General features: G+C 41.9%; 5 protein-coding genes across 8 annotated transcripts; 2 read left to right on the forward strand and 3 right to left on the reverse strand.

Moving 5' to 3' along the window:
* Positions 1-1,415: 1,415 nt before the first annotated feature.
* LOC133884660 (putative 12-oxophytodienoate reductase 5) lies at positions 1,416-2,920 on the reverse strand. Its single transcript, XM_062324156.1, has 2 exons — positions 2,756-2,920; positions 1,416-2,657 (listed from the first exon to the last, which is right to left on the reverse strand). Exons 1-2 carry the CDS (start codon positions 2,812-2,814, stop codon positions 1,619-1,621), a joined length of 1,098 nt encoding a protein of 365 aa, XP_062180140.1. The 5' UTR covers positions 2,815-2,920; the 3' UTR covers positions 1,416-1,618.
* Positions 2,921-4,158: 1,238 nt separating this feature from the next.
* LOC133884661 (protein argonaute 1B-like) lies at positions 4,159-11,283 on the reverse strand. 2 transcript variants are annotated; one of them, XM_062324157.1, is made up of 24 exons: positions 11,110-11,283; positions 10,672-10,734; positions 9,698-10,368; positions 9,397-9,617; positions 9,175-9,324; positions 8,957-9,090; positions 8,665-8,774; positions 8,470-8,576; positions 8,247-8,385; positions 8,010-8,126; positions 7,654-7,761; positions 7,477-7,548; positions 6,683-6,805; positions 6,415-6,580; positions 6,216-6,337; positions 5,997-6,134; positions 5,761-5,903; positions 5,611-5,673; positions 5,477-5,540; positions 5,262-5,397; positions 5,094-5,167; positions 4,911-5,005; positions 4,788-4,819; positions 4,159-4,672 (listed from the first exon to the last, which is right to left on the reverse strand). In XM_062324157.1, the coding sequence occupies exons 1-24, from the start codon at positions 11,246-11,248 to the stop codon at positions 4,458-4,460; spliced, it is 3,402 nt and encodes a 1,133-aa protein (XP_062180141.1). In that variant the 5' UTR covers positions 11,249-11,283; the 3' UTR covers positions 4,159-4,457. The 2 variants fall into 2 exon arrangements, with proteins under 2 accessions (XP_062180141.1, XP_062180142.1); XM_062324158.1 differs by lacking the exon at positions 10,672-10,734.
* Positions 11,284-13,789: 2,506 nt separating this feature from the next.
* Positions 13,790-15,862, forward strand: LOC133884664 (ras-related protein RABA2a-like). Its single transcript, XM_062324160.1, has 2 exons — positions 13,790-14,187; positions 15,212-15,862. The coding sequence occupies exons 1-2, from the start codon at positions 14,020-14,022 to the stop codon at positions 15,701-15,703; spliced, it is 660 nt and encodes a 219-aa protein (XP_062180144.1). The 5' UTR covers positions 13,790-14,019; the 3' UTR covers positions 15,704-15,862.
* Positions 15,863-15,957: 95 nt separating this feature from the next.
* On the reverse strand, positions 15,958-20,216 carry LOC133884665 (ras-related protein RABD2c-like). 3 transcript variants are annotated; one of them, XM_062324162.1, is made up of 9 exons: positions 20,093-20,216; positions 19,980-20,006; positions 19,797-19,869; positions 19,636-19,683; positions 19,456-19,503; positions 17,717-17,788; positions 17,297-17,452; positions 16,834-16,937; positions 15,958-16,288 (listed from the first exon to the last, which is right to left on the reverse strand). In XM_062324162.1, exons 2-9 carry the CDS (start codon positions 19,991-19,993, stop codon positions 16,192-16,194), a joined length of 612 nt encoding a protein of 203 aa, XP_062180146.1. In that variant the 5' UTR covers positions 19,994-20,006; positions 20,093-20,216; the 3' UTR covers positions 15,958-16,191. The 3 variants fall into 3 exon arrangements, with proteins under 3 accessions (XP_062180146.1, XP_062180145.1, XP_062180147.1); XM_062324161.1 differs by having other exon boundaries at positions 19,980-20,138; XM_062324163.1 differs by lacking the exon at positions 17,717-17,788 and having other exon boundaries at positions 19,980-20,139.
* A 220-nt stretch (positions 20,217-20,436) lies between these two features.
* LOC133884662 (tubulin-folding cofactor E-like) lies at positions 20,437-26,025 on the forward strand. The gene is made up of 15 exons (XM_062324159.1): positions 20,437-20,976; positions 21,227-21,397; positions 22,543-22,589; positions 22,727-22,873; positions 22,957-23,031; positions 23,296-23,405; positions 23,507-23,625; positions 23,785-23,846; positions 23,941-24,048; positions 24,129-24,163; positions 24,423-24,491; positions 24,957-25,048; positions 25,141-25,217; positions 25,524-25,601; positions 25,715-26,025. Exons 1-15 carry the CDS (start codon positions 20,673-20,675, stop codon positions 25,811-25,813), a joined length of 1,593 nt encoding a protein of 530 aa, XP_062180143.1. The 5' UTR covers positions 20,437-20,672; the 3' UTR covers positions 25,814-26,025.
* Positions 26,026-27,580: the final 1,555 nt, after the last annotated feature.

The following is a 27,580-nucleotide window of genomic DNA, read 5'->3' on the forward strand; positions in this document are numbered from 1 at the left end:
ACCACCGGATGAAAAAAAATAGACGGCATGCATTCATTTAAGTGTACTGTAAAAATCCTCTTATGTTAAACTAGGCAAATGTACGCGTCAAACTGCAAGTTGTATCTTTTTTATCTTTATTATTCTTCTATGATTAATCAGCTAGCTAGCTAGTATGAGTACGTCTGGTATACGTGAGCAGTGATGTGGATGCATTTGGCTCTTCCTTGTAATCGGAAAAGAAATGGAGTTGTAAACCAAAGATACGCTTAACTTTTTTTCCTGTACAGGCGGACATGCAAGAGCAATAATTGGACCAAGATCTCGCAGAAATTGTCCTCCGGCCTTTTCGTTGTGATCACTTATTTTCTATTTCGCATTCAGTCGTGTGATCATCATACATCATGGGAAGGAAAACCATGATTATCATTGTAGTTGCAATTTTATTTAAACATCAGTTACTATTATAATAGATTTGCAGTGCTAACACTTTACTTTTTACAACCAGTAGCAAAGCAGAGTTTCTCATACAAGAAAGAGAAGAAGACGATATTCCAAAACTTATTGCCTTCTTCAACGAATGCAAAACAAAAAAACAAGTATTTCTATTGGGATGTAATAGTTCACCCCAAGACCAAAATCATCTAGAATATTTTCTGGAGCCACACAATCCAAAGGGTTGAATGCAAAGTTTTCAAGGATGTCATCACATTTGACACAATATGGTAATTGAGTTTGAACTAGTTACAATATGATAGATATTCTAGTTACAGCATATTGAACAATATAGTTACAATATTACCGATTACAATATGGTCGCAACATTGTCGATCGAGTATTAATTACAACATGGTAGACATTCTAGTTACAATATGGTAGACATTCCAGCTACAACATGTATTGTCGAATGTGTACTAGCTACAATATAGTATACACTCTAGTTATAACATGCTGAACAATATAGTTGCAATATTACCGATTGCAATATGATCGTAATTAATTACAATCAGTCAGTTTGGATAAGTAAGTTACAATCTCAATATGCATATAGTTGTAACTGCTCTATACCTATAGTTGTAACAGGTAGTTGCAATCAATATATGGTTATAATTATTTTAAAATTTGTCAAAATATATCCATGATGGATCTAATTTTGTTAAGTATATTTTTTTAAGTAAGATGCTTTAAGTGTTTCAGCAATCGGAGTTACCATTTAGGAGAAAATTTACTTCAAAACTTAGAACGAGAGAGTAGGTGGGATGGTGGGGTTATTTTAACCAGCCTTTGACCATACATGTGGTTGGCGTCGGGAGAAAAATAGCTTGCTGGGTTGGCACCAGGAGAAAAATGGTTCACTGAGTATTAAGCCTAGACGTATAATATTTATACAGTGTATATATATATATATATTCAGTAATTATTTCCGCACGAAGACGTAGGAGAGCAAATCCGATAATCCTTTATTACTAGTGATTTCATATCACGGCATGGCAATATATATAGCATGCATGCATGCAGACACACAATGAATTGAAGTAGCTAGCCAGAGAGTACGTACGTAGGATGCATGCATCCATGGACGGGAAGATGGATGAAATTAAGCGCGCGCGCAGGCATTCATGCAGATAACTAATAAGAGCTAGTCATGAGAGAGGAATGGGTAGTCGGTGTATCCGACGACGGGATCGGAGGTGTAGAAGGTGGCGCGGTCGTACTTGTTGAGCGGCGCGTCCGGCAGCTGGAACCTGTTTGGCAGGTCCGGGTTCGCCAGGAACAGCCGACCGTAGGAGACGAGGTCCGTGTACCCCTCGTCGACCACCTTGTTGCCTTCCGCCCTGTCGTACCCGCCGGCGGCGATGAACGTGCCCTTGAACGCCTTCCTGAACGGCAGCAGCCGGTGCGGGATCTGCCGCCGCCCATCCACGAGCGCCATCCTCGGCTCGATCATGTGGCAGTAGAGCACGTTGAGGTCGCTGAGCTTGTGCACCATGTACGTCGCCAGGGCCTCCGGGTCGGAGTCGTGGCAGTCCATGTAGTCCGTGAACGGCGACAGGCGCACGCCCACGCGGTGCGCGCCGATTTCGTCGACGACGGCTCCGACGACCTCGAGCGCGAAGCGGCAGCGGTTCTCCAGGCTGCCGCCGTACTCGTCGGTGCGGTCGTTGGCGCTGTCCTTGAGGAACTGCTCGATGATGTAACCGTTGGCGCCGTGGATCTCCACGCCGTCGAAGCCGGCGTCGATGGCGTTGCGCGCGGCCTTCCGGAAGTCGTCGACGATCCCGGGGATCTCCTCCTTGGCGAGCCTACGAGGCGGGGAGAACTCCTCGACGTGGCCATCTTTGCTCACCTGGGGAGGCACCGCCCGGTCGGTGCTGGAGATGGGCGCCTGCCCGTTGGGCTGGAACGCGTTGGTGGAGACGCGGCCGACGTGCCAGAGCTGGCAGAAGAAGACGGCGCCCTTGGCGTGGACGGCCTGGACGATGGGCTTCCAGGCGTCCACCTGCTGGGAGGTCCAGACGCCGGGGGTGTCTGTGTAGCCCTGCGCCGTGTCGGAGACCCCCGTGGCCTCGGTGATCATGAAGCCGCCCTTGGTGGCGCGCTGCGAGTAGTAGACGACGGCGTGCGGCTGCGGCACGTTGCCGTAGGAACGCTGCCTCGTCAGCGGCGCCAGCACCACCCTGTGTGTTTCCGTTGCATTAATTGCGATGCAGCTAGCTAGCGTGAGATCGATCATGAGCTAGCAGTGAAGTGATGGCCTGCATGCATGCATACATACCTGTGAGAGAGCTCGAACTGGCCCATCTTGTAGGGGGTCAGCAGAGGAATGGCCTCCATCGTTTGAGTCGTAGTTGGACGAGCAAGCTTCCTTCCTGATCGATTAAATCGTCGTCTGATGGAGCTAGCTTGCAAGCTTCCCGAGAATGAACTAGCTAGTTAGCGTGTCCATTTATATAGATATATGAAGCAAGCTAGCTCCCCTGTGTCGTTCATATATAATTGATGAATACTACTGCGGCTGCTACTATATTACCCCTAGTAGCGATGATAATAATATTGAATAATTGTTGTGTGGAGTGAGAGGGACGACCGACGACGATGCAGCAAAGGTTGAATGGAAGAACTACAAACAAGATCGAGAGGAGACTCCGATCGATCCATAGGAAGAGGAAAGCAACTCCGGCGGCTATGGGTCAGGAGTCAACAACTCCAGCGCTGCTGCCAACAGATGATAGATATTTATGAACTGTACCAATGATCTGGCGATGCACATTATTATTATTATTATTATTATTATTATTAGATGCAACTCCTAAGGTTCGTTGGTTAGGTAGCACGATGGAGATGCTTGTTAGTTTCCTCTCTGCACTTTTCGGTGCTTTGAGATTTCTTCAGCTTTTTTGGTTTCTTGAAAACCGATTTAGATGTGAGTTTTTTTTAACTGTGACCACTTATATATAATAAATTAGTTAGATTGTCTCATCAAAATAGCACCATTAGAGAGAACATGGCAAGTGCTTTCAAAATTTACATTTTACTAGTATATTATTGTCAAGTTGATTGTCAGAGCTGCTTCCTACTTTGTTTTCAAAGTAAAAGGGCAGTTAAGCCAGGTGGCTTTCAGTGGTAGTCAAAGTCCAACAAAACGGGGAAGGACGGTTCTTTCCTTCGCTCTGAAATTGAAGGCATTGTCCATGGTGCTCATTCGCAGAAGGTCACTACTCTTCTCCGGGGCAGGTAATTGAGGATGAAAAGAGGAAAAAAAAAGAAATGAATAAAGACAAAGCTCCCTTTTTATCAGAACAATTCAAAGATTAATTCAATTAACTGGCTGGAACGGCAAGATCGCCGTCCAACACAAAGACTTGCATCAGATCAGACGGATTGCTCCAAGAGTTTGCTAGCAAGCACATGGGGTACTTTTGGATAAGCACACCCGCCATCTTCGCATACTAATCATACCGCCAGGATCAAAGGTTACTTAACAAACCAGCATTGACTAATCATCAGACCAGCAACGTTTGCACAGCATAACATATATAGGCTCAAATAAAAGGGTAAATATTCAGTGCAAACCCCCCTCTCGGTGGAAACATGACCCCCCACCACTAAAAAACATGTTTAGATGCACCGAAAAATTCGAGAAAAATGTCACACATGTACATGAGGTGATGACACACATGCATATAAAAATTCGAGGCTAAACTCAATTTAGTTCATGAGTTATGAAATTGACAAATCCACTACCAGTACCAGTATCAGCCCATCTTAAGAGTAGATAGCTACCACACTTCACACACTACTAAAGCTTGCGTTGTGGCGCTCACAGCGTCACCGGTACAGTATAACAACTACTTCAAATTCACACATCAGATGAATAATTTTAGAGGTGCATAGAAAACGGTCTTCCAGCATCACCATAATTTTAAAGCAAGTACTCTAGGACAGATATTACTAGCCTAAAGCAGCAGGCCTACATCTTAGCAGTAAAACATGACACGCTTCACATTTTCCTTGAGAGCAGGTAGCGCCCTCACAGCAACATTCCCGGTAACCCTGCCGCTGCGTGCACCACCTGGTGGAGGGCCACGGCTCGTCGCGGCACCGCTGGCCATTGACCCACTGTCAGAGGTATCTGGCTCCATGTAAAACCGAGCTCGGAAGGCTGCCAGATGAGCATAGTATGCAGGAGGCACTGCAAGCAATCGAGCGATGGAGGGATCAACATTCTGTTTTCTATCTATTACCAAAGTAACACCTCAATGGGTCACTGTTGAGTAGTAAGAAACTAAATGCCAAGTTGGGCTTACCAATTGATACTGAGCGGGTGCACCTAGCATACCTGCACAAGTTCAAATTGGGTTTAATTAATTGGCAGTTAAAGAGAGTGCATAAAGAGCAGATCAGATCGATGGTGCAGCGGTAAATATTACGTGTAGCACAAGTTGTTGGTGAGAGTTTGCAACTCGTCGGCAGTAAATTTGTTCTCATCCCACAGAACATGATAATGAGCAGGGCGGCTTGTTCCCTGGAAGAAAGGATCCAAATCCAAATCAGTAATCAGCCCATTCCATATCAAGTTAAAAAATTGCAACAAAAAGATAGGGAAACCCGACCTGAATGCCAGCATGGCTACACAGGTAGAAATCAAATTCAGTTGGATGGCAAATCTTTGAATCCACCACAGTGCCTACATATAGATTAAAAAACATTTTCAGGAGTCAGGACATTCAAATTAGACCTGCTAAGCCCAAATTGTAACAAGAGACGCATCAACAACTAACCAGGCAGTATGTTTCCACTTCTATCAACAGTACGCTGATCATTGTGGTTATTAGCAAACAACCTAGTGTGATGCCGCTTCTGGACCACGACAAAAGTAACTGGAGGCTGGTAGTTGGGTTCCAAAGATGCACATGCCTATATCCATAGTTTAGCAAGGGCAATAAGAAAAAAGGTGAAGAAAATCGTCAAATAAATGCACTCAGATTAAGTTTACCTTTCTGATGGCATCAAGTTCAAACAACAAAACTTGATAGAACTGTCCCTCACTGACGCCATCCCTGAAAATCAGAAACGTTTTAATATACAGATAATCATGATCAGAGAAGATGCCCATGCAAGGACAAGAACCTGTAGAATATGATCCTTTGGGGTTTCTGTCCAGTTGCCCTCTTGAAAGAAATAAGAAGTTCCCTGCAAAATCAACAAAAAAATATTGCTTACAGCAGAATCAGAACATGGAGAAGTGAATGCATCTCATTTTCTCAATAAAGAACATACTTGATCATGCCACCAGTGACAGTCCCCTTTTGGGGATCTTGCCATACTTTGAAAAGATCCTGTATCAACTCTTGGCGATGAGCTTGGGCACTCACTAACCCAGCATACTTGGTGACCTCAGGCCAGTCTTGAGAAGCAACCACCTAGAGGGAAAAGAAAATAGTGAAACTTCAACAGGAAAAAGAAAAGAGAGCATAACTTCTGGCCTTTCTTTCTCGTGAAAGTGTTGCACTTACAGCGGCAATGGAAGAACTGGAATCTTCTCCAGGATGGGGATGGGTAACATCAGCACCAAATATAATAGTTGGTCTGTCACTGACAAGTGGGATTCTCCTTGTCAAAGCATCTACAAGTACAGTATTCCTTCCCCCAACCTGAAAAGTAGGGAAACTGTAAGACACTAACGAACAAGGTGTTAAGTAAAAGATTGGAATAGTTGGAGTGCAACGATATACCTTCACATTTATTTTAAGGGCAACATTTGCAAGATACTGCTTGCTCATCTTGAAAACATGTTTAGTCAGACAACACTGGGAAACCAATCCAAGATCAGTCTCGCATATCCTTTTGAGATCCCCTGAGGAATGAAAAGAATATTGATGACCAAATTTATTCACCAAGCATTGATCGAGTGCCTTTTGGAAGAGAGCATACCATAAAGAGAACCATTATTGTCAGGCAGTATTACAATCAGCAGGTCAAGTTCTCTGCCCTGTGGTCTGAGTATCTTCATTGCATCTTGATAACGCGCCTTTAGTGCTCTTTCAACATGTTCAGGCCTCACAGTCACTGGGGGTAGCACAGGTTCAAGTGCAAAGTCCTAGAAGAAGAGAAGTATCGAGGGCAAGTAACACACCAAACAAAAACAAAGTGATAAATAGATCATATAAATTGAAATTCTATTTGGGTGACAAAAATATACCATTCCAGATATCTGGCACATGATAGCCAGCTCATGACAGAAACCCCTGGCAGCACTATCTTGCACATTTCGTGAGAAGTTAATGCATGCCCAGTTGCTGACTCTGCCACCGTTGACCATTTTCTACCAAAATAAGAGAAGCAATAGAATAAGTTACAAATGTTAAATCGGGGAACAAAAAAGGGAATATGTAGAAATCAAAGGCCAAGCTACAGGTAGAAAATAGATGATATCTAGGTTAAAATAGTGTTAATGGCACAAGAGTATAACCTAAATGACCAGTTTCAGTGGCAAAGTCGCATAAACGTTACATTAGTCCCAAATTAACTACCAGGGTAGTTGCGAGAGTAAAAGCAGGCAAAACAAGAGCAAAATTTACAGATAACTCAGGTGTTCATGATATAGTTTTGCAAGTAAATAATGCAAAATCCCTCCAAAACTTTACCATATAAAACTACCCAGGCACATGAAATTGTGACATAAGGAGATGACAGAGACAATATGAAGTTGCATACCAGTTGTGAAACTTCAATAGTCATTAGTAGCTATGAAGCTTGCATAAACAATCTTATTATTGTATTGCTCACGCAATGAGCAGACAAGACAACTGCTTAAAGCGTGCTATCATACTTCAAGGGTGGCTGCTATATCATGGTTGCTCAGCTAACTTTAATTTTGGTACTGTTCTCCCCTAATGTTTGCATAAGGGGAATAACTGTGTACAGCTGGGTATTCATATTGAGAGTGATCTATCTTGATTTCTTGGGACATTCTTAATAAATGACCAGGCATACCTTGTTTGTCATGTTCCACTGGCCAACTCTGGGCAACACATCCTTCTCTCTGCCACTATCATGGTATTTAAGCTATAACACAAAAAGAAGAATTCAAGGTCAAAGGCCGTGCACTATGCCCAAAGATAGAAAATCAACTGTTGCGCGCTGTTAAACCACGCATGAAAATTTACTTACCCTTGGGGGAGGCAAAACACGAGCTTCAACGGATGCAAGACGCTCATCAATTCTTATGCCAAATTCCTGTGCATATGGATCTTCGTGGTATGCATTGTGATGCACAGTCTGATCAAAAGTGGTAAGGCAAAAAAGGAAGAGATTTAGAATTGTCAGTGCAGCTTGATTAATCTTCGTGAAGACAACATTTAATTAAACGAACAAAGCTATTACAACAACAAAGCTTTTAGGTCCAAGCAAGTTGGGGTAGGCTAGATATGAAACCCAATAAGAGCCACATGAACCAGAGAGAGAGAAAGAAAAGACAGTAATAAAACAAAACAATAATCAAACCAAAATATATGATCAGCGGTCACCTGCAAGATGTCCAGCTCACGCTCTTGAGGACGCTGGCAAGTGACTTTCAGTAAATTAGTGATCTGTTTCTCATTGAGTCGTTTTGAGTAACGCTGTCCCTCAACTATCTTGCAGACCTGATATTTCAAAGCCATAAGCAGCTTGCGAAAATATGCTGATGCTGGATGTAGCATTTAGAAAAATCATATACATAATATAATACATCAAGTGCAATTGAGACAGTTAAAGACACTAACCTCCATAGGCAGATAATTTGGTCTTTGCTGATTGCCCACTTGCAAGCAAGGTAAAGTGGTGTGCTGAATACTGAAACCATAAGTCTCTAGAAAGTATTGCACCACAGTCTTCACAGTACCACGATCATCAACAGGGAATCTATCACAGGAAAACCAACAAAATCATGTTAGCACATTATACTTTACACTATTATCTCATATAAGGTAGGGAACATGCACGTACGATAACTCCCTTGTTGCTTGTGAAGTGAGACCAGATATACGATATTTCCTGCGCATGTTTCCTCGGTGCGTGACCTCGACTTTCACACCTCGTAGGGCTTTTTTTATCTACAAAGGAAGAAGAACAATGGTAACTCAGCAGTGACTAAGAATAAACTAAAGTTTCTATCAAGAAAGGTCAGGTAATAAGTCAAACCTTCACACGATCAGAATCAGACAATGGTCTAACTGAGATATCTCTATTAAGAAGCTGAGCAACGAAATCAATCACAGGGAGAGGCTCAATAAATGCAGTAGAGGACATATCTGCAACAACAGAAATCAGGCATCCTCAATATGCCAGACAAGACTAATAGTGACCCCTTTAACCAGACTCAAAGGCTTGTGAACTAGAATGTAATGTGTTACTAAGGGTCTCGGTCATGTAAAGAGTGTGACAGCTGAAAGATAAACAATGAAAAATCAAGATGGGAGTGACAGTATCGAACCAATATTCAGTGAAAGGCCCATCTGTGTAGGCCTTATGCTTTGGTAGAAACCACGCCAACTTTCCAAACCCTCACCAAGTCGCTGGCGCCTCCCTAAGTTGGGAGAATAAAATGATCTACCAACAGGAGAATACCTACACAAGAAAAATGCAAAGGCAATGAAGACTTTGCCTCGGGAAAAATGACTCTAAACAAAATATCGTTAGCCCAAAGATTACCTGGCAGTAGGCAATTCACGTAGTACAATGTCAAGCACTTGAAGAGCCTCTTGAGGAGCATCTGCTTGCCTTCCAGATAGAAACATGGCCAAATGATGGAGATCAGCACGGGCAGCAAATTTGATCACCACCCTAAATACTCTCTCGCGCCTTGAAACAGAAGGGATGTCAGTACTGACTTTCAGATACGTTTTAAGGACAGCAACGACAGCAAAAGAATACCTTTGACCTCCTTGGGCACCACCAATACTATCTTCCTCATCGTGCAGAGTAAGTTCAAATGTCCTAGAAGTAAATGGCAAAGGTCCAGCTGTATAAAGGCTCTTCCTTCCATCATATGCAGGTAGATGCCCATCCAAATGGGATTTTCTGTAAAGCCTTACAAGCTCTCCCATGACAGCACGGTTGACACCACGTGAAGTAACCTCAGGCGTTATAGATACCTGATGACAATAGACTGGTGGTCAGAGATCACATAATAAAAACTATGGCGAGGAGTTACGTCTTCTTATGAGGAGCATACATCGTATTGGTGAAGGTCTTTGTCAGGCAGCTCAGCAAAGAAATGATTAGCCTTCACGACACACCTGTCCCCATAAGTACCCTTGCCAGGGCGCAGCGGGAATCTAACTGATTTGCTTGATGCTGGTGCCATCTGAATGTCTTGGCTGGTTGAACCTTGACCACGAATTGCAAGTTGCTGAAACTGTTGCTGGACTTGTCCAGTGGTCACCTCTGCCGCAGGCTGAGAGGATGAGCCAGCTCCCGATGGAGGTTGTGATACTGCTGGGGCTTGATATTGGACATATGGGGCTTGGTGCAGCTCGGGAACTGATCTTGATGGACCTGGAGGAATACTTCTTCCAACACTACCTCCCCTATGCCCGCCATAGTATGGCTGCGGCACTCCCCCTCCTCTGGGGCGTGGACCACCACGTCCCTGGTACTCGTGCGGGTGATACTCAGGTGGCCCACCACCTGGATGTTGTGAAGGTGGACCTCCACGGCCCTGATATCCACCACGGCCTTGGTGTTGCCCGCCACCACGGGCACCCTGTTGCGGCACCGAGCCACGTCCTCCCACATGCTGTTGAGTTCTCTCAGATCGCTGTGAGGAACCCTGTCCAGAAGACGCTCCTGAAGGCTCACCAGAGCTACCAGGGCCAGTTCTTTTCTTCCTCACCATGATGGACGCTGGCATGACAGGAATATGTAAAAATTGCGAGACTAAAAAATCTAATGTATCAAAACTTAACATGACAATGAAAAAGAAAAAGAATGGGTCCGATTATAACTTTTAGCTAAAAGCCCAACATCTACCAAATCCCAAGACCTAGCATGGGACACAAAATTTGCAAATTGTTTGTGCGATGATCTATTTTACATATGATCATCACCAAGTAGCAATGCTTATCAAACAAGACCACAATAGAAACTGATTCAACTCAATTTATGTAAAGAAATGATGCATGATGATGTGTCAAAATAGATTAGTACCAGTAGAAAGAATGCACGTGATGCAAACATCGCGGGCACTTGCAACCCACACCAGAATACCATCTGACAATTAAAATGAACTACAATCAGAACGCTTTATCCTGGAAATGTACAAGAATAGGCAACCATCGATTTGATGTTACCATTTAACACATTGATGAACCCACCGAGCTAATCGCAACTTATCGGAGCGCCAAGACAACAGAAAACAACAGATGTTGGCAGTGAATCCGTGAGTTGCTAGGAAATGATATACTTTGCGAATCACAGGAACACGAGGAAATCGGCGAGCCCTCATCGGATGAGGTCAGGACGAGCTAGATCCGCCCAAATTCATTCACGGACAAACCCTCTGGCCGGGGTCACCGACGCCACCGCAAGATCGTCTGGCTGAAGGAAGCAACGGATAGATCTAGGAGAGAAGGGGAGGAGCGGTACCGGGACGGGGAGGGGCGGTCTGTCTCCGGGAACCAAACCCTAGGGCCTCCGACTCCACTCGCTCCTGCCCTGCCGCCGGCCGCAGTGCTGCTGCAATGGAGCCTACCTGGATTGGGTGGCGTTGCTGATTCTTGTTCATGCAATCGTTTCTTCAATGATAACTGCACTTGATTTAACATCAATATCGGACAATATATTATTTTCTTTTTGTTAGCTACCTTGTCACTCATACAATCACCTATAATATGATCCGTGTTACTTAGGGATAGAAATTCTTAACGTAATATGTATAATTCGTCATGTTTCTTTTGACCATATTATCTTTGATCAAAATTACATCTCTTGATAAGAACCAAAATAAATTGAGTGGGAGCTTAAGCTTCCAAAGCATACGTGACACAGGAGGAGATGAGTTGATGAATCATCCTGCAATACATATACTGTACAAAAAATTACCTATTGGCATGTATACCCCATCAAAACGTATTTACTTCGTTTGTTATGTCAATACATATTATTTTAGATACTAATCTCTGCCAGACGATTAATCTATCGCTAATAATAGATCTACGGAAAGAAATATTTAGAGATATAGATCTTATTACCTTCACTGCCGTGTCTTGCTTTCTCCCTGCTATATTGTAAAGAGAGGGGAATTGGTCACAAGGAGATTTTGTTCCTAACCACGTGTCTTTCCAGAATCTTGTTTGAGTTCTATCCTGCATTTAGAATGAACCCTATTTAAGAAATTCCCCCTTAACTTTTATCAACCCAGACCAGAAATATGAATCTCCAGGTTTCCCTTGTACTTGGGTGAAAACTTTGGTACCAAGTTACTTATTCCTTAGTAATTGTTGCTAGACGTCGTCATCGTTTAGTAATTTAAAAAGACACTTACTAAGGATGCAAATGTTTTTTTTTTATTGAGAGATTAGTAATGCCGAAGCCTGACAAAGAATTTTCTATCTAGAAAGTCTGTATTTCATTTTATGATTATCACCTTGTTAGAAGAACCTCAACCATATATAATTGAGTCTCTTCAGAATACCTTGAGGAATTTCGAAGAATGACATCATGAACACCGAAAGGATTGCTTAATACAAAGTTAATAAGGATTAATCGACCCCCTGCAGACATAAGCTTTCTTTCCAGTTGCTCAGTTTTTTCTCAAAGCGTTCTTCCCCCTTTCTCCAATCACTATTCCATAGTTTCCGATGGCTCATGGGTATGCCTATTGGTCACACACAAATAACTGTGTATATTGGTCTTTACATTCTTTAGCATCGCCGTAACAGAAAAGTTCACTTTTTTAAAGTTAATTTTCAGACCGGAAAGTTATTCAAAGACACAAAGAAGTAGTTTCATATTCTTTGCCTGTTCCAAATTACGGTCTAAGAAGGTTTTGATGTAATATGCATATTGCAGGATTGATAGATCATCTTTCACCAAATGTGGAACAACTCCCGCAATCTGTCCATCATTCGTAGCTCTTGATATCAATATCGCTAACATATTCGCGACAATATTGAACAATATGGGTGAGAGAGGGTCCCCTTGTCTAAGACTTTTTTGTGTCCGGAAGTCAGGATCGATCTCATTATTGACTTTTATGCCAACATGGCCCCCAAGATATAAATCTTGGAATCCATTGGCACCATTGTGTCAAGAATCCCTTCATTCTCAACACCTGTTGTAAGAAGGACCATTTAACCTTTTCATAAGATTTCTCCAAATCAATTTTCAAGATTACCCCATTCGGCTTTTTTCTATGCAGCTCATGTATGGTCTCGTGGAGAATAATAACTCATTCCATTATATTACAACCATGTATGAAAGCTGTTTGGGTTGGACGTACCACTTTTTTAGCAACAGACCCAATTCTATTGGTTGCCATCTTGGTAAAAATTTTGAAGTTGACATTAAGTAAGCAAATAGGTTGATACTCCTGAATTTTGAGTGCATTGCACTTTTTAGGAATAAGTGTGATGACACCAAAGTTGAGACTAAAAATAAATAGTCTTCCTGGATGGGAATCAACAAAGAGATCCATGAGGTCTCTTTTAATTATTTCTTAGAAAATTTAGTAAAATTTAGCTGGAAAGCCGTTTGGATCAGGAGCTTTATTACGCTCCATCTGATAAATGGCATACCACACCTCTTTTTCATCAAAAGATGCATTTAGAATCTCATTTTCACCTTCGCTAACATGTGTAATATTGACTAGAATAGTCTCATCCATAGAAAAATTATTATTTTTGAACTTACCAAATATACTTTTACAATATTTTATGATATACCGCTTAACATCGGTCTCCCAATCGAGTACCTTTCTCATGCTCTAATTTCGTGTTGTTGTACTTGGGTGTTGTATGTCACTGAAACTATCTTTCTTATAAAATACGGTACATTCATATTATCATCGTAATATAGTATAGAACATAAATATTATATGGTCGTAAGATAGCTTTCGGTAACAGCTTATTGTATAGCACTCAACCAGCTATATTATATTAGCTGGTAAAAGTCTTCAGTTTCTGTTGCAACTTAATAGCATTTAACTTGTGAGGTAACAAATGAATAATAAAGGCATAGGATCGATGCGATGAAGCAACATGGGGCGGTTACCGCGGAGCTACGCCATGTACGTATCCCGGGGAGAAGAAAGAGAGATTGCGAGAGAGGAGTGAGCTGGGAATTAGCTGACTCGGACGCAGCGTGGGAGTGAGTGAAAGCCAGCAGAGCAGAGCAGAGCAATAGACCCATCCGCGCATTTGCTTTCTCGGTCCGTCAGTCTCTCTCCTTCCTGCAGTCGGTGACTGAGAAGACACGCACGCACTCGCGAGCGAGAGAGGGAGAGAGACGAACGCAAGACAGAGCAGGAGGAGGAAGACGAAGGAATCAAGAAAGTGAATGGCGGGGCGGCGTGCGGAGGAGGAGTACGACTACCTGTTCAAGGTGGTGCTCATCGGGGACTCCGGTGTGGGCAAGTCCAACCTCCTCTCCCGCTTCACCCGCAACGAGTTCTGCCTCGAGTCCAAGTCCACCATCGGCGTCGAGTTCGCAACACGAACACTCCATGTCAGTCCCTTTCCCTGCTCGTCTCCTCTAGATCAGATCTTCTGCTATTATGCTTGGACCGGAAACTCTCAAGCCTGCTCCAGATCCACTCTAGTATCTCATTTGTATCGCATAACCAAAAATAAGGGACGCAGATATTAGATCGATCAGTATAGCGGATTAATCCATCAATTTTCCCATCTGCTCCTGCTCCTGCTGCCGTTAATCCATCAGAGATCAGAGTCAAGCTGCCTGCTTTCTTGCCAATTCACACTGCCCCGGCCCCTACAAGAACATACTCACTGGGCTGGCCAGCCAGCTAGATCTGCGCTACCTTTGTGAGGGATGGGCAGATACTATACATACTAAGATTGATTGATTCATCCATCCATCCGGAATTTCTATAGCTAGCTCAGCTCAACGCTAGGAACTAACTACATCGTCTTCAGTTGCTACCTGCTAGTGCTATTGGTTTCTTGCAACAAATAATAAGGAATTAATTCATCAACGAATGGAAAAGAAGCAGGCAGGCGAGCTAGCAAGTTGCCGCCTTTCCTGCTAAGCAAAACAAAGGAACAATGAGTAGCCTCAACTCAATCCGCGTTCTTTTCGGATCGAAATCGGATTGCCTCGTTCTACATTTCATTTCGTGCTGATTACATTATGCGTGCTGGATCAATGGATGACTCGGCGTCTCGGCGCCAGCTCATCCGTGTCCGATTGGATTATTTGATGGGGCATACGTACGCCACCTGCACCACCACTAGTATTTTAGTGACAGATAAACGTTAGCTTCAATCAGTGTCACTCTCAATCCGTAGCAGACTAGCGATAAAAAAGATTACTTAAAAAATGACAATTTACTTATCCCTCCCAGCAGCCAGAGATTTTCAACGGGCTGAATTTTGTCACAAGAAGATTCTCAGCTGAGTAGCTCACTGCTCATTCGTGGAATTGATACAACTTGCAGTGAGCTGCAGGCAGTACTCTGCATCCAAATCCAGATCGTTTCCAAATTAAGGTGTCTAATTTTTACTTGGTGTAGGTTGAAGGCAAGATCATCAAGGCTCAGATCTGGGACACGGCAGGCCAAGAGCGGTACAGGGCGATCACGAGCGCCTACTACCGTGGAGCCCTTGGCGCGGTCCTGGTCTACGACGTGAGCAAGCCTACCACCTTTGACAACATCAGCCGGTGGCTCAAGGAGCTGCGCAACCACGCCGACTCCAACATCAGAATCATGCTTGTCGGCAACAAGACCGACCTGAAGCACCTCCGTGCTGTCGCCACGGAGGACGCACATAACTTTGCCCAAGCAGAAGGCCTGTCCTACATCGAGACATCAGCGCTGGAGGCGACAAACGTGGAGGAGGCGTTCCAGCTGATCCTTGGCGACGTTTACCGGGCCGTCAGCAAGAAACCCATGGCGTCGGATGAACCTGGGCCAGGGGCTGCCGGAGGCGCTAAGGAAGGCAAGGCGATCAATGTGGCGGCCGGCGACGCCACTGCTGAAAGGAAGCAGTGCTGCTCAGCTTAGAAAGTGACACATGCCTCCCCTCACCTTCTTCTCTTCTATTCACGAGTCAGCGACGTATGTGTTCATTTTGTTGTGATGCTCTATATGATTACATCATACCAAGTCTTTTAATCGTTTTGTATCAAGTATTAGCATGCCTAGACTCCAAATTTCTCTCTCTGTCTTCTTCGTATTGAGATCTACATCACTTAACATTCCTCTGAAAAGGACAGGACTAGACTCCTAAAAAGAAGCACAATCAAAGAGAGACAAAATCCACCTGACGACAAGATGATTGATATAACCATAATGTTCAACAATCAACAGTCACCACTCACACCGTATCATGTAATTAACTGATGGTATTGCGCCATTACACAAACTGTGATGCTAATCTGTATGCAGTATGGACATCTAACGCTAAAACGACACAATTTTGGATGGATCTTGCAGCATCCATCCATCCAACCACTCACCAAAAGGCTATGATGATAGGTATGTTGTTGGGCCTATGACGAGCAGCAGCTGCTCTTCTGCTGTATTGGCTGCCCTTTCACGTGAACACGGACGGTAGGTCTTCTCTCCACGGTTGGTTGGGTTGCCATCCTGCAGTAGGAGCACGGCAAGTAATATCAATCATCACTCAGGCAGGCTCCTCAATCGAATATCCAGCTCAGAACAGCACACAAAGGCGAGTTATACAACAATCACATGGGAAGCATGAACACTCTGTAATAATAGAGAGGCACGGAAAAGAGAAATAAAGCCACAAAGATTGTACAATAATCAACTCTTAGCACTCAGAAAAACCTGAGTTAATATAACAGACTGTCCTAATCTTACCTAGGAAAATAATCTTCAAAGTTAAAAAAAGTAATTAAGTAGTTAGAAAGGTCCACGTGAAACTGTGAGAAATTTTCATCATTGGACTGGCTTGCATACATGTAAAGATTGGCCAAAAAAATTTGCGAGTGCATTGTTTTCCTCAAAAAGAAAAAGAAGAAGAAAAGTTGTGCATCAAGCAGTAACAAAATCTACTGAAAGTTTTCCGGAGCTTTCATTTCTGCAAGCATGAGGAAAGTTCAATAATCTAACAGTGCCAAGCATAGCAGATAAATAGGAACAATGAAAAGGTGTATTGCTTAATTTACCTTTTCTTGATTTCTGATGACATGGTTAAGAAAGCTTCCTCCACATTGATGGAGTCCTTTGCACTTGTCTCGATAAAAGGAATTCCTATTGAATCTGCAAAAGCCTGCAATCAATTTGATCATCAGATATCAAGTCACTGCTTATGAAATCTGAACACCCATCACGATGAACATATAAACATGTAGATCTATCAAGAATAAAAACAGATTCACTGTGGTTATTCGTTTTTTTTATAACTACTAGAGATGCATTGGTCCTTTCATTGTAATATTTGTTGTTCGTTAATTTCTAAATTAGCCAGCACCAAAAAAAGACATCAGTTCCTAAGTACTAACAAAGACATATAACTAGCTCGTAATAGTACAAAGCAAAACTGACATAGAAGTCCAGTATGGTAGCGGAAATCTCTTGTTTGGATTATCGCTATAATTAATGGAGAAGCAAAAGAAAAGGGATCTTTACCTTGGCCTTTTCTGTATCAACAACCTTACTATCGACCAAATCACACTTGTTTCCGACAAGAAGCTTGCATACACTGTCACTGGCGTACCTATCAATCTCACTCAACCACTGCTTGATGTTATTGAAGCTTTCCATGTCAGTCACATCATATACGATCTGAAAAGTGCAGTGCACAATATTAACTCCATGCCAAATTGCCAATTCCATGGAAATATAGAGACTGGCACATTGCATAAGGTGAAAAGGAAAATGAACTGCTTTGTTAGATAATGAAAAGATTGGAACCACAGATCTATCAAACAGTCCTAAACCATGTATTACTTGGGCAAGTTAAACAGGACAACATCCAAAAAGAAATGTTTAAGAGTGATGTAAAGATCAGCACAAACTGCAAAAGGTGTGGTGTTCAAGAGGAATTACAATGATTCCATGAGCTCCCCGGTAGTAACTGCTTGTTATTGTCCTGAACCTTTCCTGGCCTGCCGTGTCCCACTAAACTAGAAACACCATCATTATAACAACTGGAGGTTGAACAAACGCAAATAGATTTTGTAAAGTGATGCATGAGCTAACACATTAAGTCTCACCAAACAATTATTCATCAACACCCTATTTTCCAATTGCTAACAACATAGCTGTCTCCCAAGGATGTTCAATCTAATTTATTTGACTATCAGTAATTAGCTACTTGGTGGGTACGCTTGTTAATCAAAATTATTTATGTAAATTATATCAGATAAGTATATCATGAAGATCTCTCTTATCATCTAAGGATGCGTTTGGTAGGGTTCCGGTTTCTCCCAAAACATTTCGGTTCCGGATTCTCCTTGGATACATTTCTTTGGTGAATCAGAATCATCTCTGGAAACCGTTTGGCTAGCTGGTAGGATTCAGTTTCTTGAAAGAGAGGATGGTGGTGCAATTGAGCATTTTGCCCTTGTCCTGATTGGCTCTTTTTTTCAGTGGGTATTGCATGGTTACGAGTAATTTTAACATGTAGAGCATGTCAATACAGAACCAACAAAATTGGTTTCATAATGTTTGGAGTTATATTATTTTTACTACGCATTTTAAAGTGTTTCAGCTGATTTAATGGTGTATAATAATTCTATTTTGGCCCAGGGGCCCACCTGGCACAGAGAGAGGGGAGAGGATAAGGCAGAGAGAGGAGCTCGGGCGTGAGAGAGAGCTGCAGAGAGAGCAAAGAGGGGGAGGTGGCGCGGGCGGCGGGGCGGCCGGCCGGCCATGGATGCCACCTCACAGAGGCTCGGCTGGCGGCCGGCGACACGGCGACGGCAGGGACGAGTACCAATGGCACTAGCGCGACTAGAGGGTTCCGTTTGAGGCGTAGCTCAGCAACGGCAACGATGGGGCGGGCGGAGCTCGGGCGGCTATAGCTCGAGCGGGCGTGGGGGCAGACTTGGCAGGAAACGGGAGAAACGGCCTCCGAGCCGTTCCACCGATTCGGGCCGATTCGATGGATCGTTTTGGGCGGAAACGTTTCGATGGTCGTCATTTGGATGCCGTTTCTCCCGAATCAGCTGTGAATCGGAACCACTCAGACCATCCAAACGGGGCCTAAATCATTTCCCATCGAAAAAGAAACCTGAGATATGTCCATTAAGGATAATGGGTTTTGGTTGGTGTGTGGCTATAGATGCTAATGAAGTAGCAGCAACAACTTGGGAGCATAAGCAACAATTGCTGAATTCAAGACATGCAGCACATATTCTAAGATTTCAGATCCATCACAGTCCTAAAGAGTCTACATTTCTCCGCAGTTATGATATTGGAACTAATTCCACTTCCCTGGTTTCACCATTGCTAGAATGATAGTGCGGGCTAAGAACTGAAAGCACCAAACTACACCTCAAACCAGGTTTGGACAATGTTTAAAGGACACAAACCATGAGCCCATAATTTCTAGGGTTCCTACCTAGCATTCTCGATTCAAACAGTCCATCTTGCAAAACACCAAGAGCTATGATACTCAAATCAATCCTACCCACCCTTGTGTAGTTGTGTTTAATTGTATCATGTATGAACTACGAGACCATGTATCATATCCCAAACATTAATGAATCCCAGTAATATCACTGGCAAACAAATATCAATGCTAATAAATACATGCTAGAAGAAGTTGTTCTTAATGAACTTACAATTTGTAGCTTCACAGTCTTTCCATCAAGCTCGACAGTTCGGATTTTCTGAAGGATAGGGCATTAGCAAAGCAAAAAAAGAAAAATAAGAATCATAAAGTTTGATTAGACATGCAGTTGGTCAATGATTCATCAATGAATAGAGTAGCATAACAAGAGAAGAGGATCTTGTGTACTGACGAAATCAACACCGATGGTACTGGTGTAAGTGTCCACGTACGAATCGTCCTGTGTGAATCAAACCAACGCGCTTTTGTCAGGACCACAAGCGAATCGCCGAATTACGCGTACGAAATTTTCATAAAAGAGAAAAGAAGAAGAAAAGATGGAAGCTTTGTTACAGCAAATCGGAGGAGGAGGCAGGACTTGCCGACGGAGGAGTCGCCGATGAGGAGCAGCTTGAAGAGGTAATCGCTGCAACAAACGATGCATAAATAAATCTTTTGGTCACAACTCCAACCAAGAAAAGAGCAAATAGACCAAACAGGAAAGATTGGAGAAGATGGCGGCGAGGCGGGACTTACTACTCGATGCTCATGGCTTCCCTTCGGCTTCGATGGATTTTGTAGAGAGAGAGAGAAGTTTATTGGAGATTAAAAAGGTTTATTGGAGATTAAAAAGGTGGGGTTTTACTTACTTTTTAGAGGGAGCAGAGCGAAGGGGAGAAGCAACGGCAAGTCTCCTCTGCAGGTCTGGTCATGAACCGACGGTCGGAGGAGTGGGTTTGGCTTTGGCAGTGGCGCCTGCACCTAGTAAAACAGATAAAAAAAAGGTTTTTGACCTTGCAAAAGATTGGATTTTTTCTCAAAGGTAAATACAACAAATGCAAAACTATTTCTTCCGGAGACTCCAAAGTTTTATGATGGTCTTCGAATCTGACCAACTACATAATTTATTTATGTTGCTTTCAGTACGCACTTGTTATATTAGCAAACAGAATGAATTTATTTTGGTTGCAGCTAATTCCATCCAATGTCTTCCAGCCCGCCTGTTTCATCGGCTGTCAGGAATCACATAACCGGAATTGGATTCCAAGGAGGAGGAAATGAAAATGAAATGGCTGTGTTTTGTGCTCGGCTGCCTCTGGAATCGAAAATAAAAGCCCACAAGAATTCCATCTGCTTCAGTTGTTCGTTTGGCCCAGTGGGCTTCCCATCACTCAATTACGTCACCGACGCCCACGAGTGCTCCTCTCCTCTCGCTCCAGTGATCTAGCCATGGCCGCCGCCGGCTGCTTCCGCCTGGGCCAGCGCGTCCACGCCGTTGGCGACCCCCGCCGCGTCGGCACGGTGCGCTACCTGGGACCAGTCGAGGGTCACGCCGGCGACTGGGTCGGCGTCGACTGGGACGCCGGCGCCGGCGGCCGACACGACGGCTCGGTTGCCGGCCGCCGCTACTTCGTCGCTGCGGGCGAGTGCTCGGCCTCCTTCGCGCGCCCCACCGCGCTTACTAAAGGAATCACGCTCCCTGACGCGCTCCGCCTCCGCTACCGTGTCGAGGACTTCACCAAAGAGGAGGAGGGTGAGTTGCGTTTGGATCCTTCTTCCGCCTTCGCATTTTTTTATGCTGCAATGCTTTCATTTTCAGAGGACCAAAGGCTGCATTTTTCTCTCTCTATGCATTCGGCCATGTAGTTATATTTAGCCGTCGCGAACAGTATGCCATTTTGTGCTGTGTTTGTGAAAGCAAGCATCATCGCAATTCAGTACATATAATGTACACTTGTAAATGGTAATGATGCCCTGATCGCATGATTTACTACTGCTTTCAGATGAAATGTATGTCTTCTCAACAAGTCAGAAGCGTGTGTCGGTTGAATTCGTTGGGAAGAACAAAGTTCAGGAGAAGCTCAAGAACTTCAATGAGTTGTCCAGTGCATCCGTTTCCTACATGGGAGTAAGCTCAATTGGACCACCGGATGAACTGAAGAATTTGGTTCCAAGTAAATACCGTCCTATGATCACCTTCTTGTCATTTTTGCTTGCTCATATTGCGACCTAGGGATACTTTGGCAACCTTCCTTAATTTCTATGTACATAGTGCGATCTTTCTTTTGAGGTATGGCAATATCTCCTCCGTAAACTTCATGTCTAGGCATCAAGTGCTCTTTTGACATGGGAAATAAATGAAATTGATCTAGTGATTTGTCGACAAAGACATAAAAAGGAAATAATGAATTGCACAAAACTACAACTATTGTGTCATTTGGAACACAAAACTACAATCTCTACCGTCGAAATTCACTGTTCATCATTGCAAAAATCAATGGTCTTCTATTTCTCTAAAAATCCTAGAACTTTTTGTGCGTGTTTCATAATCCATGTGCAACCTATTTTAATCGGATTCACCCAAAAAGAATTTAGAATTTAAACAAAAATTCTCCAAAAAATGCTACTTTTATAACATCTAACAATTGTTAGGACAAAAGAGCATTACAAAGGAACTCACTTTTCACTATATAACCTAGGGCTGGAAATAATTTTAGAAATTAGTCCATCATATAAGAAGAATATTAGTGAATTTTTCTAGATTTTTAGGATTTTATTTGAGGTCCTAACAATTGTTGGACGTTATAAAGTAGCCTTTTTTGGAGAATTTTAGTTTAAATTCTACACAGTCTTTTTAGGTGAATTCAATTAAAATGGGTTGCACATAGATTATGGAACATGTACAAAAAGTTATATGATTTTTGGAGAAACAGAAGACATTGATTTTTGTATCGGTGAATAGTGATTTTCAACGGCAGAGATAACGAAAATCGGGTTATGTCTGAAATTGGTGTGCAAAACTTATATTTTTGTGTTACTAGGCACAATAGTTGTAATTTTGTGCAATTCACTCAAAAGGAAAAGGAACTGAACTTGGGATCATTTTACTTCTTGGTTGTGAATTCGTGACTCAATGTGCTTGTGATGTAAGGCTATCAACACCTCAGCAACTTAACTGTTGAAATTCTTACCCCATAACTGTCCTCACTATCATCAAGAATACCCTTAGTTGTTCTCAGTGTACAGAATTCATACTATAGTAAAGTCTATGTTCATCCCGAGTTTGGATGAGTGTTGACTACTGTTTTGCTTGTTTCAGATCTCAGGCTACTTGATTTAACTGGAAATCTGCTCTCACAGTGGCAAGTATGTGTTCTCACAGAATGATTGTTGTAATTTCCAATTACTATCAATAAAATGCATGCAACTTTAAAAATTGAAGCAGCCGGAGAATACTACCAATTATACATGCCCTGTGCCTAAACAGTTTGGTTCTCTATCAGGATATATCTTCTCTTTGTCAAGCTCTGGCATCCCTGGAAGTTCTTAATTTGACAAACAATACCATGGAGAATGATGTTGTAGAAAGTCCAATTCTTGAGAATATCCGTATTTTGGTTCTCAACAACTGTGGTGTAACATGGGAACTGGTATACCCATTGCCTGTCACTTTGAAGCTTTTGTTAGTTGATGCCAATCACATTGTAAATTGACTTTATCTTACGTGGAACAGGTTGAGAATATTAAAGTCTCGTTTGCATGTCTCAATGAACTTCACTTGATGTTGAACAAGCTGAAGTTGATCATGGTTAGTGTCTCTTATAACTCTGCTTCCATGTGCTTCATGTCTACTGCTATATTCCCCATTTTTTCATATCATCTGCATCCAATGACAATAGAAAAACACATCATAGATGTTTTTGGAAGCTTTCACCTCGTTGCTCACCAACGTGGCCCATTTTAAATGGATTATTCTTTCCAAAATTTTGAGCGCATGTTTTTCTTGCTTCAGCAAAGTGTACATGAACATTACGATTTTGTACAGCTAACTCTATTTCGCCCTCTTAACTAGACCCCAGATGGAAAATTTGTGCAAGGTTTCAATACACTGTGCGTCTTAAATTTAGAAGATAATCACATTGATTCATGGGATGAAATTGTGAAACTTTCTTACTTAAGAAGGTAAAAATGTAAATATTGTAGTTTTTGCCCTTAATTGAGTCAAAATTTGCATTTGATCTGGTATTGTGAATATTAATGTTATTTCCCCTTTCTTTCTGCAGTTTGGAGCAACTCTATTTGAATAAAAACAGGCTAAAGAATATAAAGTATCCATCTCCTCCTGGACCTCTCGGTGATGCAGCTGTTGTGCCATTTGAAAATTTGCAAGTCCTTTTGCTAGGTATTTCTTTTATGGGGGTGGCTGTTGTTGTCTTTCCCATATATAAAAGAATCCAAGATTCTAAAATAATTCTGTTTAACTTAAGTACTGCTTCCTGCTTTTCAATTAAAAATGTAAAACTGAAAATTCTGAGCTAATGTTGACTTTTAAGTGCATCAGGATCTAATGAAATAGATGACTTCCCTTCTGTGGATTCACTTAACCTCTTCCCAAGTTTAAGGGTGAGCTGTTTCAAGGATTGGTCCTTATTGTTTGGAATCTTATTGCTGTCTATAATAGCTTGGCATGGCCATACTGATATCTAATTCTTTAAAGGATGTCAGGCTTTCTGATAATCCTGTAGCTGATCCTGCCAAGGGTGGTGCTCCTCGATTTGTGCTTGTTGCTCGACTCAGAGAAGTGAAGATACTAAATGGCAGTGAGGTATGTGCCAACTCTCTGGATGCTTCTTGAGCATGTACGTTGTACAGATATATGATGTCCATCTTTCTTGACATGTCTAGATAAGTCCACGTGAACGGAGGGAAGCAGAAATACGGTCAGTTAATCCTTTTGGCTCTGTAATTATTTCCTACATTATGGTATATTGGTATATAAGGCCTCTTTATATGGCTAGTCTACCCTGGCTAGGGAGGTCAGATGGGATTAAATGACAGTTTATAGGTGGTGTTCTCTATGTGAACTGCAGGCTTTTGTTCTCGTTATCTGAGAAAGTGTTGTTAAATTCGTTCACCCTTTTCCTAAAAAAATGTTTGATTGCCTTTCTTGAAGTAATATCTTGTTATGTCATATTTTAGATATGTCCGCCTTGTCATGGGAAAAACAGAATCAAATGATCCAGAAGAGATCAAACGGCTGCACCCTAGGTAAGTTTGTGGGAATTATTCTCATTCTTTAGTTTTTTGAATCTTAAATTCTGACACAACATGGTCCAGAGGAGAAATAAGCCATTGATTTGTTTTTTTTATTTTTGCTGAAAAGAGCAAATTCAGTTACTGTGGTGAAGACCCTCATCTCATGACATAACACATCCATTTGATATTCAGCGGAATCAATACCAGTGATGCTATGTATCACGCTAATGCAGTGATCTTTCTAACTATGAGGACCCCAATTGGTCATGTATAGCCCCATGGGATATGCGATCGAGAAGCAAATTATGGGTTTTCTTGTTATCCAATCAGGATTATATGGCTACCTGATTGTAGACATGTGCTTGTGCTGCCTGTCTTCATTTGTCGATTTTATTTACTTCTGACAGATACCGAATAGTTGTATCATCCGTGATTAATTGATAATACTCATAGGCAGCAAAAAATTTGTGGATGCAGATTTTCTGAGCTCAAGGCCATTCATGGTATTGAAGATGAGAAGCCAACTTCAAGTACATCGGGCCCGCAAAAGATGGCTTTTGGCCTTATAAGTAATGACCTGGGATTATAATGCAGACAAGAGAGTTATATGGTTGATTGATTAGCATGAAAGAACCGGTTATTTTTTGTGCCTTGCATGCAGGTATCACCTTGAAATGTGTGGGGCCGTCTATGGGTGAAAAGCAACCATTGACAAAGAAACTGCCTCCTACAACAACTGTGAGTACTTGTTGGTGCTACTTAGCTATCCTTATTAATCTTTGCCCTTTGGTTTCTGTTGAGAGGTTTTAGCCGTACCTTGCAAGTTGCAATGATGGTTGAACATGGCTTCCATGTTGTTGGAGCTGTCTTTTAGCAATAATTGATATGTAATTCAGTTAATTCTAAAAATTGGTATGTACATTAGGCTGCTGAGAAGTACAAGTTGTGGTGCTATGATGATTCAAGGATCTTTACTTGTTTCTTGCGTGTATCTATCTAGATGAAGTAATGTCTAAACTCGTTAAGTTTGTGTGTTACATACAGGTCGGGAAGTTGAAATCTTTGTGTGAGAGCTTCTTTAAACTGAAGGACATAAAAGTGAGACTGTTTGTCGAGGAAGAGGTATGAACTGTAACCGTATGTGTATGATTTTCGCTTCCTACCTATGAAATATTTGGAGCTGTACCCTTCGTGTATAAAGTCGTGTATGATTATTGCGTTTATTTTGATAACAGGGTTGCCCTCTACCACAACCTCTGGAGGAAGACACGGCCTCTCTGATGGAACTTGGGATCGGTTCGGGAGCAAGCATTATTGTGGACGAAGAGAGCTAGCCAGTCGTCTTCAGAGAACCCGTCAACTATATTTTGCAAACTACACTTGTGAATGCTTTAAGAGTTCCAAAAATGCTCTTCCTTGTTCTCTGAGCAAATTAAATGTGCACTTGGTGAAATTCATGTTGTGTAAATTAACATTGTAATAACATTGTGAAGACGGTGAAATTCATGTTGTGTAAACTGAAGGTCACAAATTCCATTCAAAAGCATCCCCCCCCCCCACCCTTTTTGGTCTCGATGAATTTGCTGCCACTTTCTGCAGCCACTTTATAAGGCTCAGCCCCAATGGCAGCAAAACAACCAAAGACTACAGAAATGGATTATATTACTAGGCACAGACCTCTTCAACCATCCTGGCTGAATCTGATTGGCAAAATAAAAAAAGAGTAAATTTCATAAAACTATAACTATTGATACCTAATTATCATAAAATTATAATTTTTAAAATAAGTTTAACAAAATTACAAGTATTTATGTCCCTAGTAACTTTTGGAACGAATTTAACAAAACTATAAAGTAATTGTGTCCCTAGTAACACAAAATTATATTTTTTACACAAATATATTTTTTTGCGTTTCACAAAACTAAAACTATTTTATGAAAATAGTTGTAGTTTTGTGCAAAAAATATAGTTTTGTGTTATTAGGGATATAAGTACTTGTAGTTTTGTGATAGTTAGATGTAAATAGTTGTAGTTTTATAAAATTTACTAAAAAAATAAAGACATTGATATTGAAAAAGAAAATCATTATAAGTAATAAACATAGTGTTGTCGTACAAACTCTGCTAGGTGTCCCCTGTTGATTGTCCAAAGCCCACCATTTCTTCATCTCCTTGGAATCTCTTGTTTGCAGGATCTCCACTCCTCTCTACCTGATTTGTGATTTCCTTCCCCTGCATCTCTAAAAAAAAAATTGCATGCGACGAGACAAGACATACCCATGTCTGGACCAGTCTAAGAACAGACCAATACCCTTACTATATATATTGACCTAGAAATTAATCTCAATATAAAAAAACTTCACAGATAATAACATAACACAATGTCATTAACTTAATGTAAAAAGTCATTCTTACAAAGAGGACATCTGAGGGCCAACAAGCAAATAAACATCGCAGCTAGCGCAGTCTTCTCATTCGCATCTCTCACAGGCAATCGATGTAGAGCACCACTTTAGAATTCTTTGTCCTCAGAGTGATCCTCAGAATTCTTTCCCGATTGAGCATTATGGTTATAGCAAGTGTGAGTACGTCTCGTTATGAGTACTCTGCAAGTTGTGGTAAAGTAATAAAATGAAAGCAATCACGATAATAAGGCCTACAACGATTTATTTGCATAAAGGCATAATTTAGTAAAAACATTTAATTAAAAGCAATAGTAAATGACTGAAAGTTAGTAACCTCAAGAGTAAACATTCTTTACCTCAACCGAAGTTGACCACCTCAAACATGATTCTCACAACTATGAATGAACCACCAAGCCAAAAATTTTCAAAGCATTTCTAAAATATTCTAGTCATGTGTGGCATTCCTCGTTGCTCATAACCGTGAGCACGGCTGATATATCAGTTTAATACTCTACATAGATTGTACATTTTACCTACAAGACGTGATTATCCGTTTTGCCCGTGCTCACGTAACACTTACAGACTTCCGAGGTGTGCGACTAGGATTCTCATTACAAGTCTTTTACAAAGTATTCGCCTAACAAGTGTCTACCCGCTAAGATTTCACTGCAAAGTGACACAAATATCCTCAACAACG

Source organism: Phragmites australis, chromosome 11, assembly GCF_958298935.1.
Source record: "Phragmites australis chromosome 11, lpPhrAust1.1, whole genome shotgun sequence".
In the NCBI taxonomy this organism is placed as follows: domain Eukaryota; kingdom Viridiplantae; phylum Streptophyta; class Magnoliopsida; order Poales; family Poaceae; genus Phragmites; species Phragmites australis.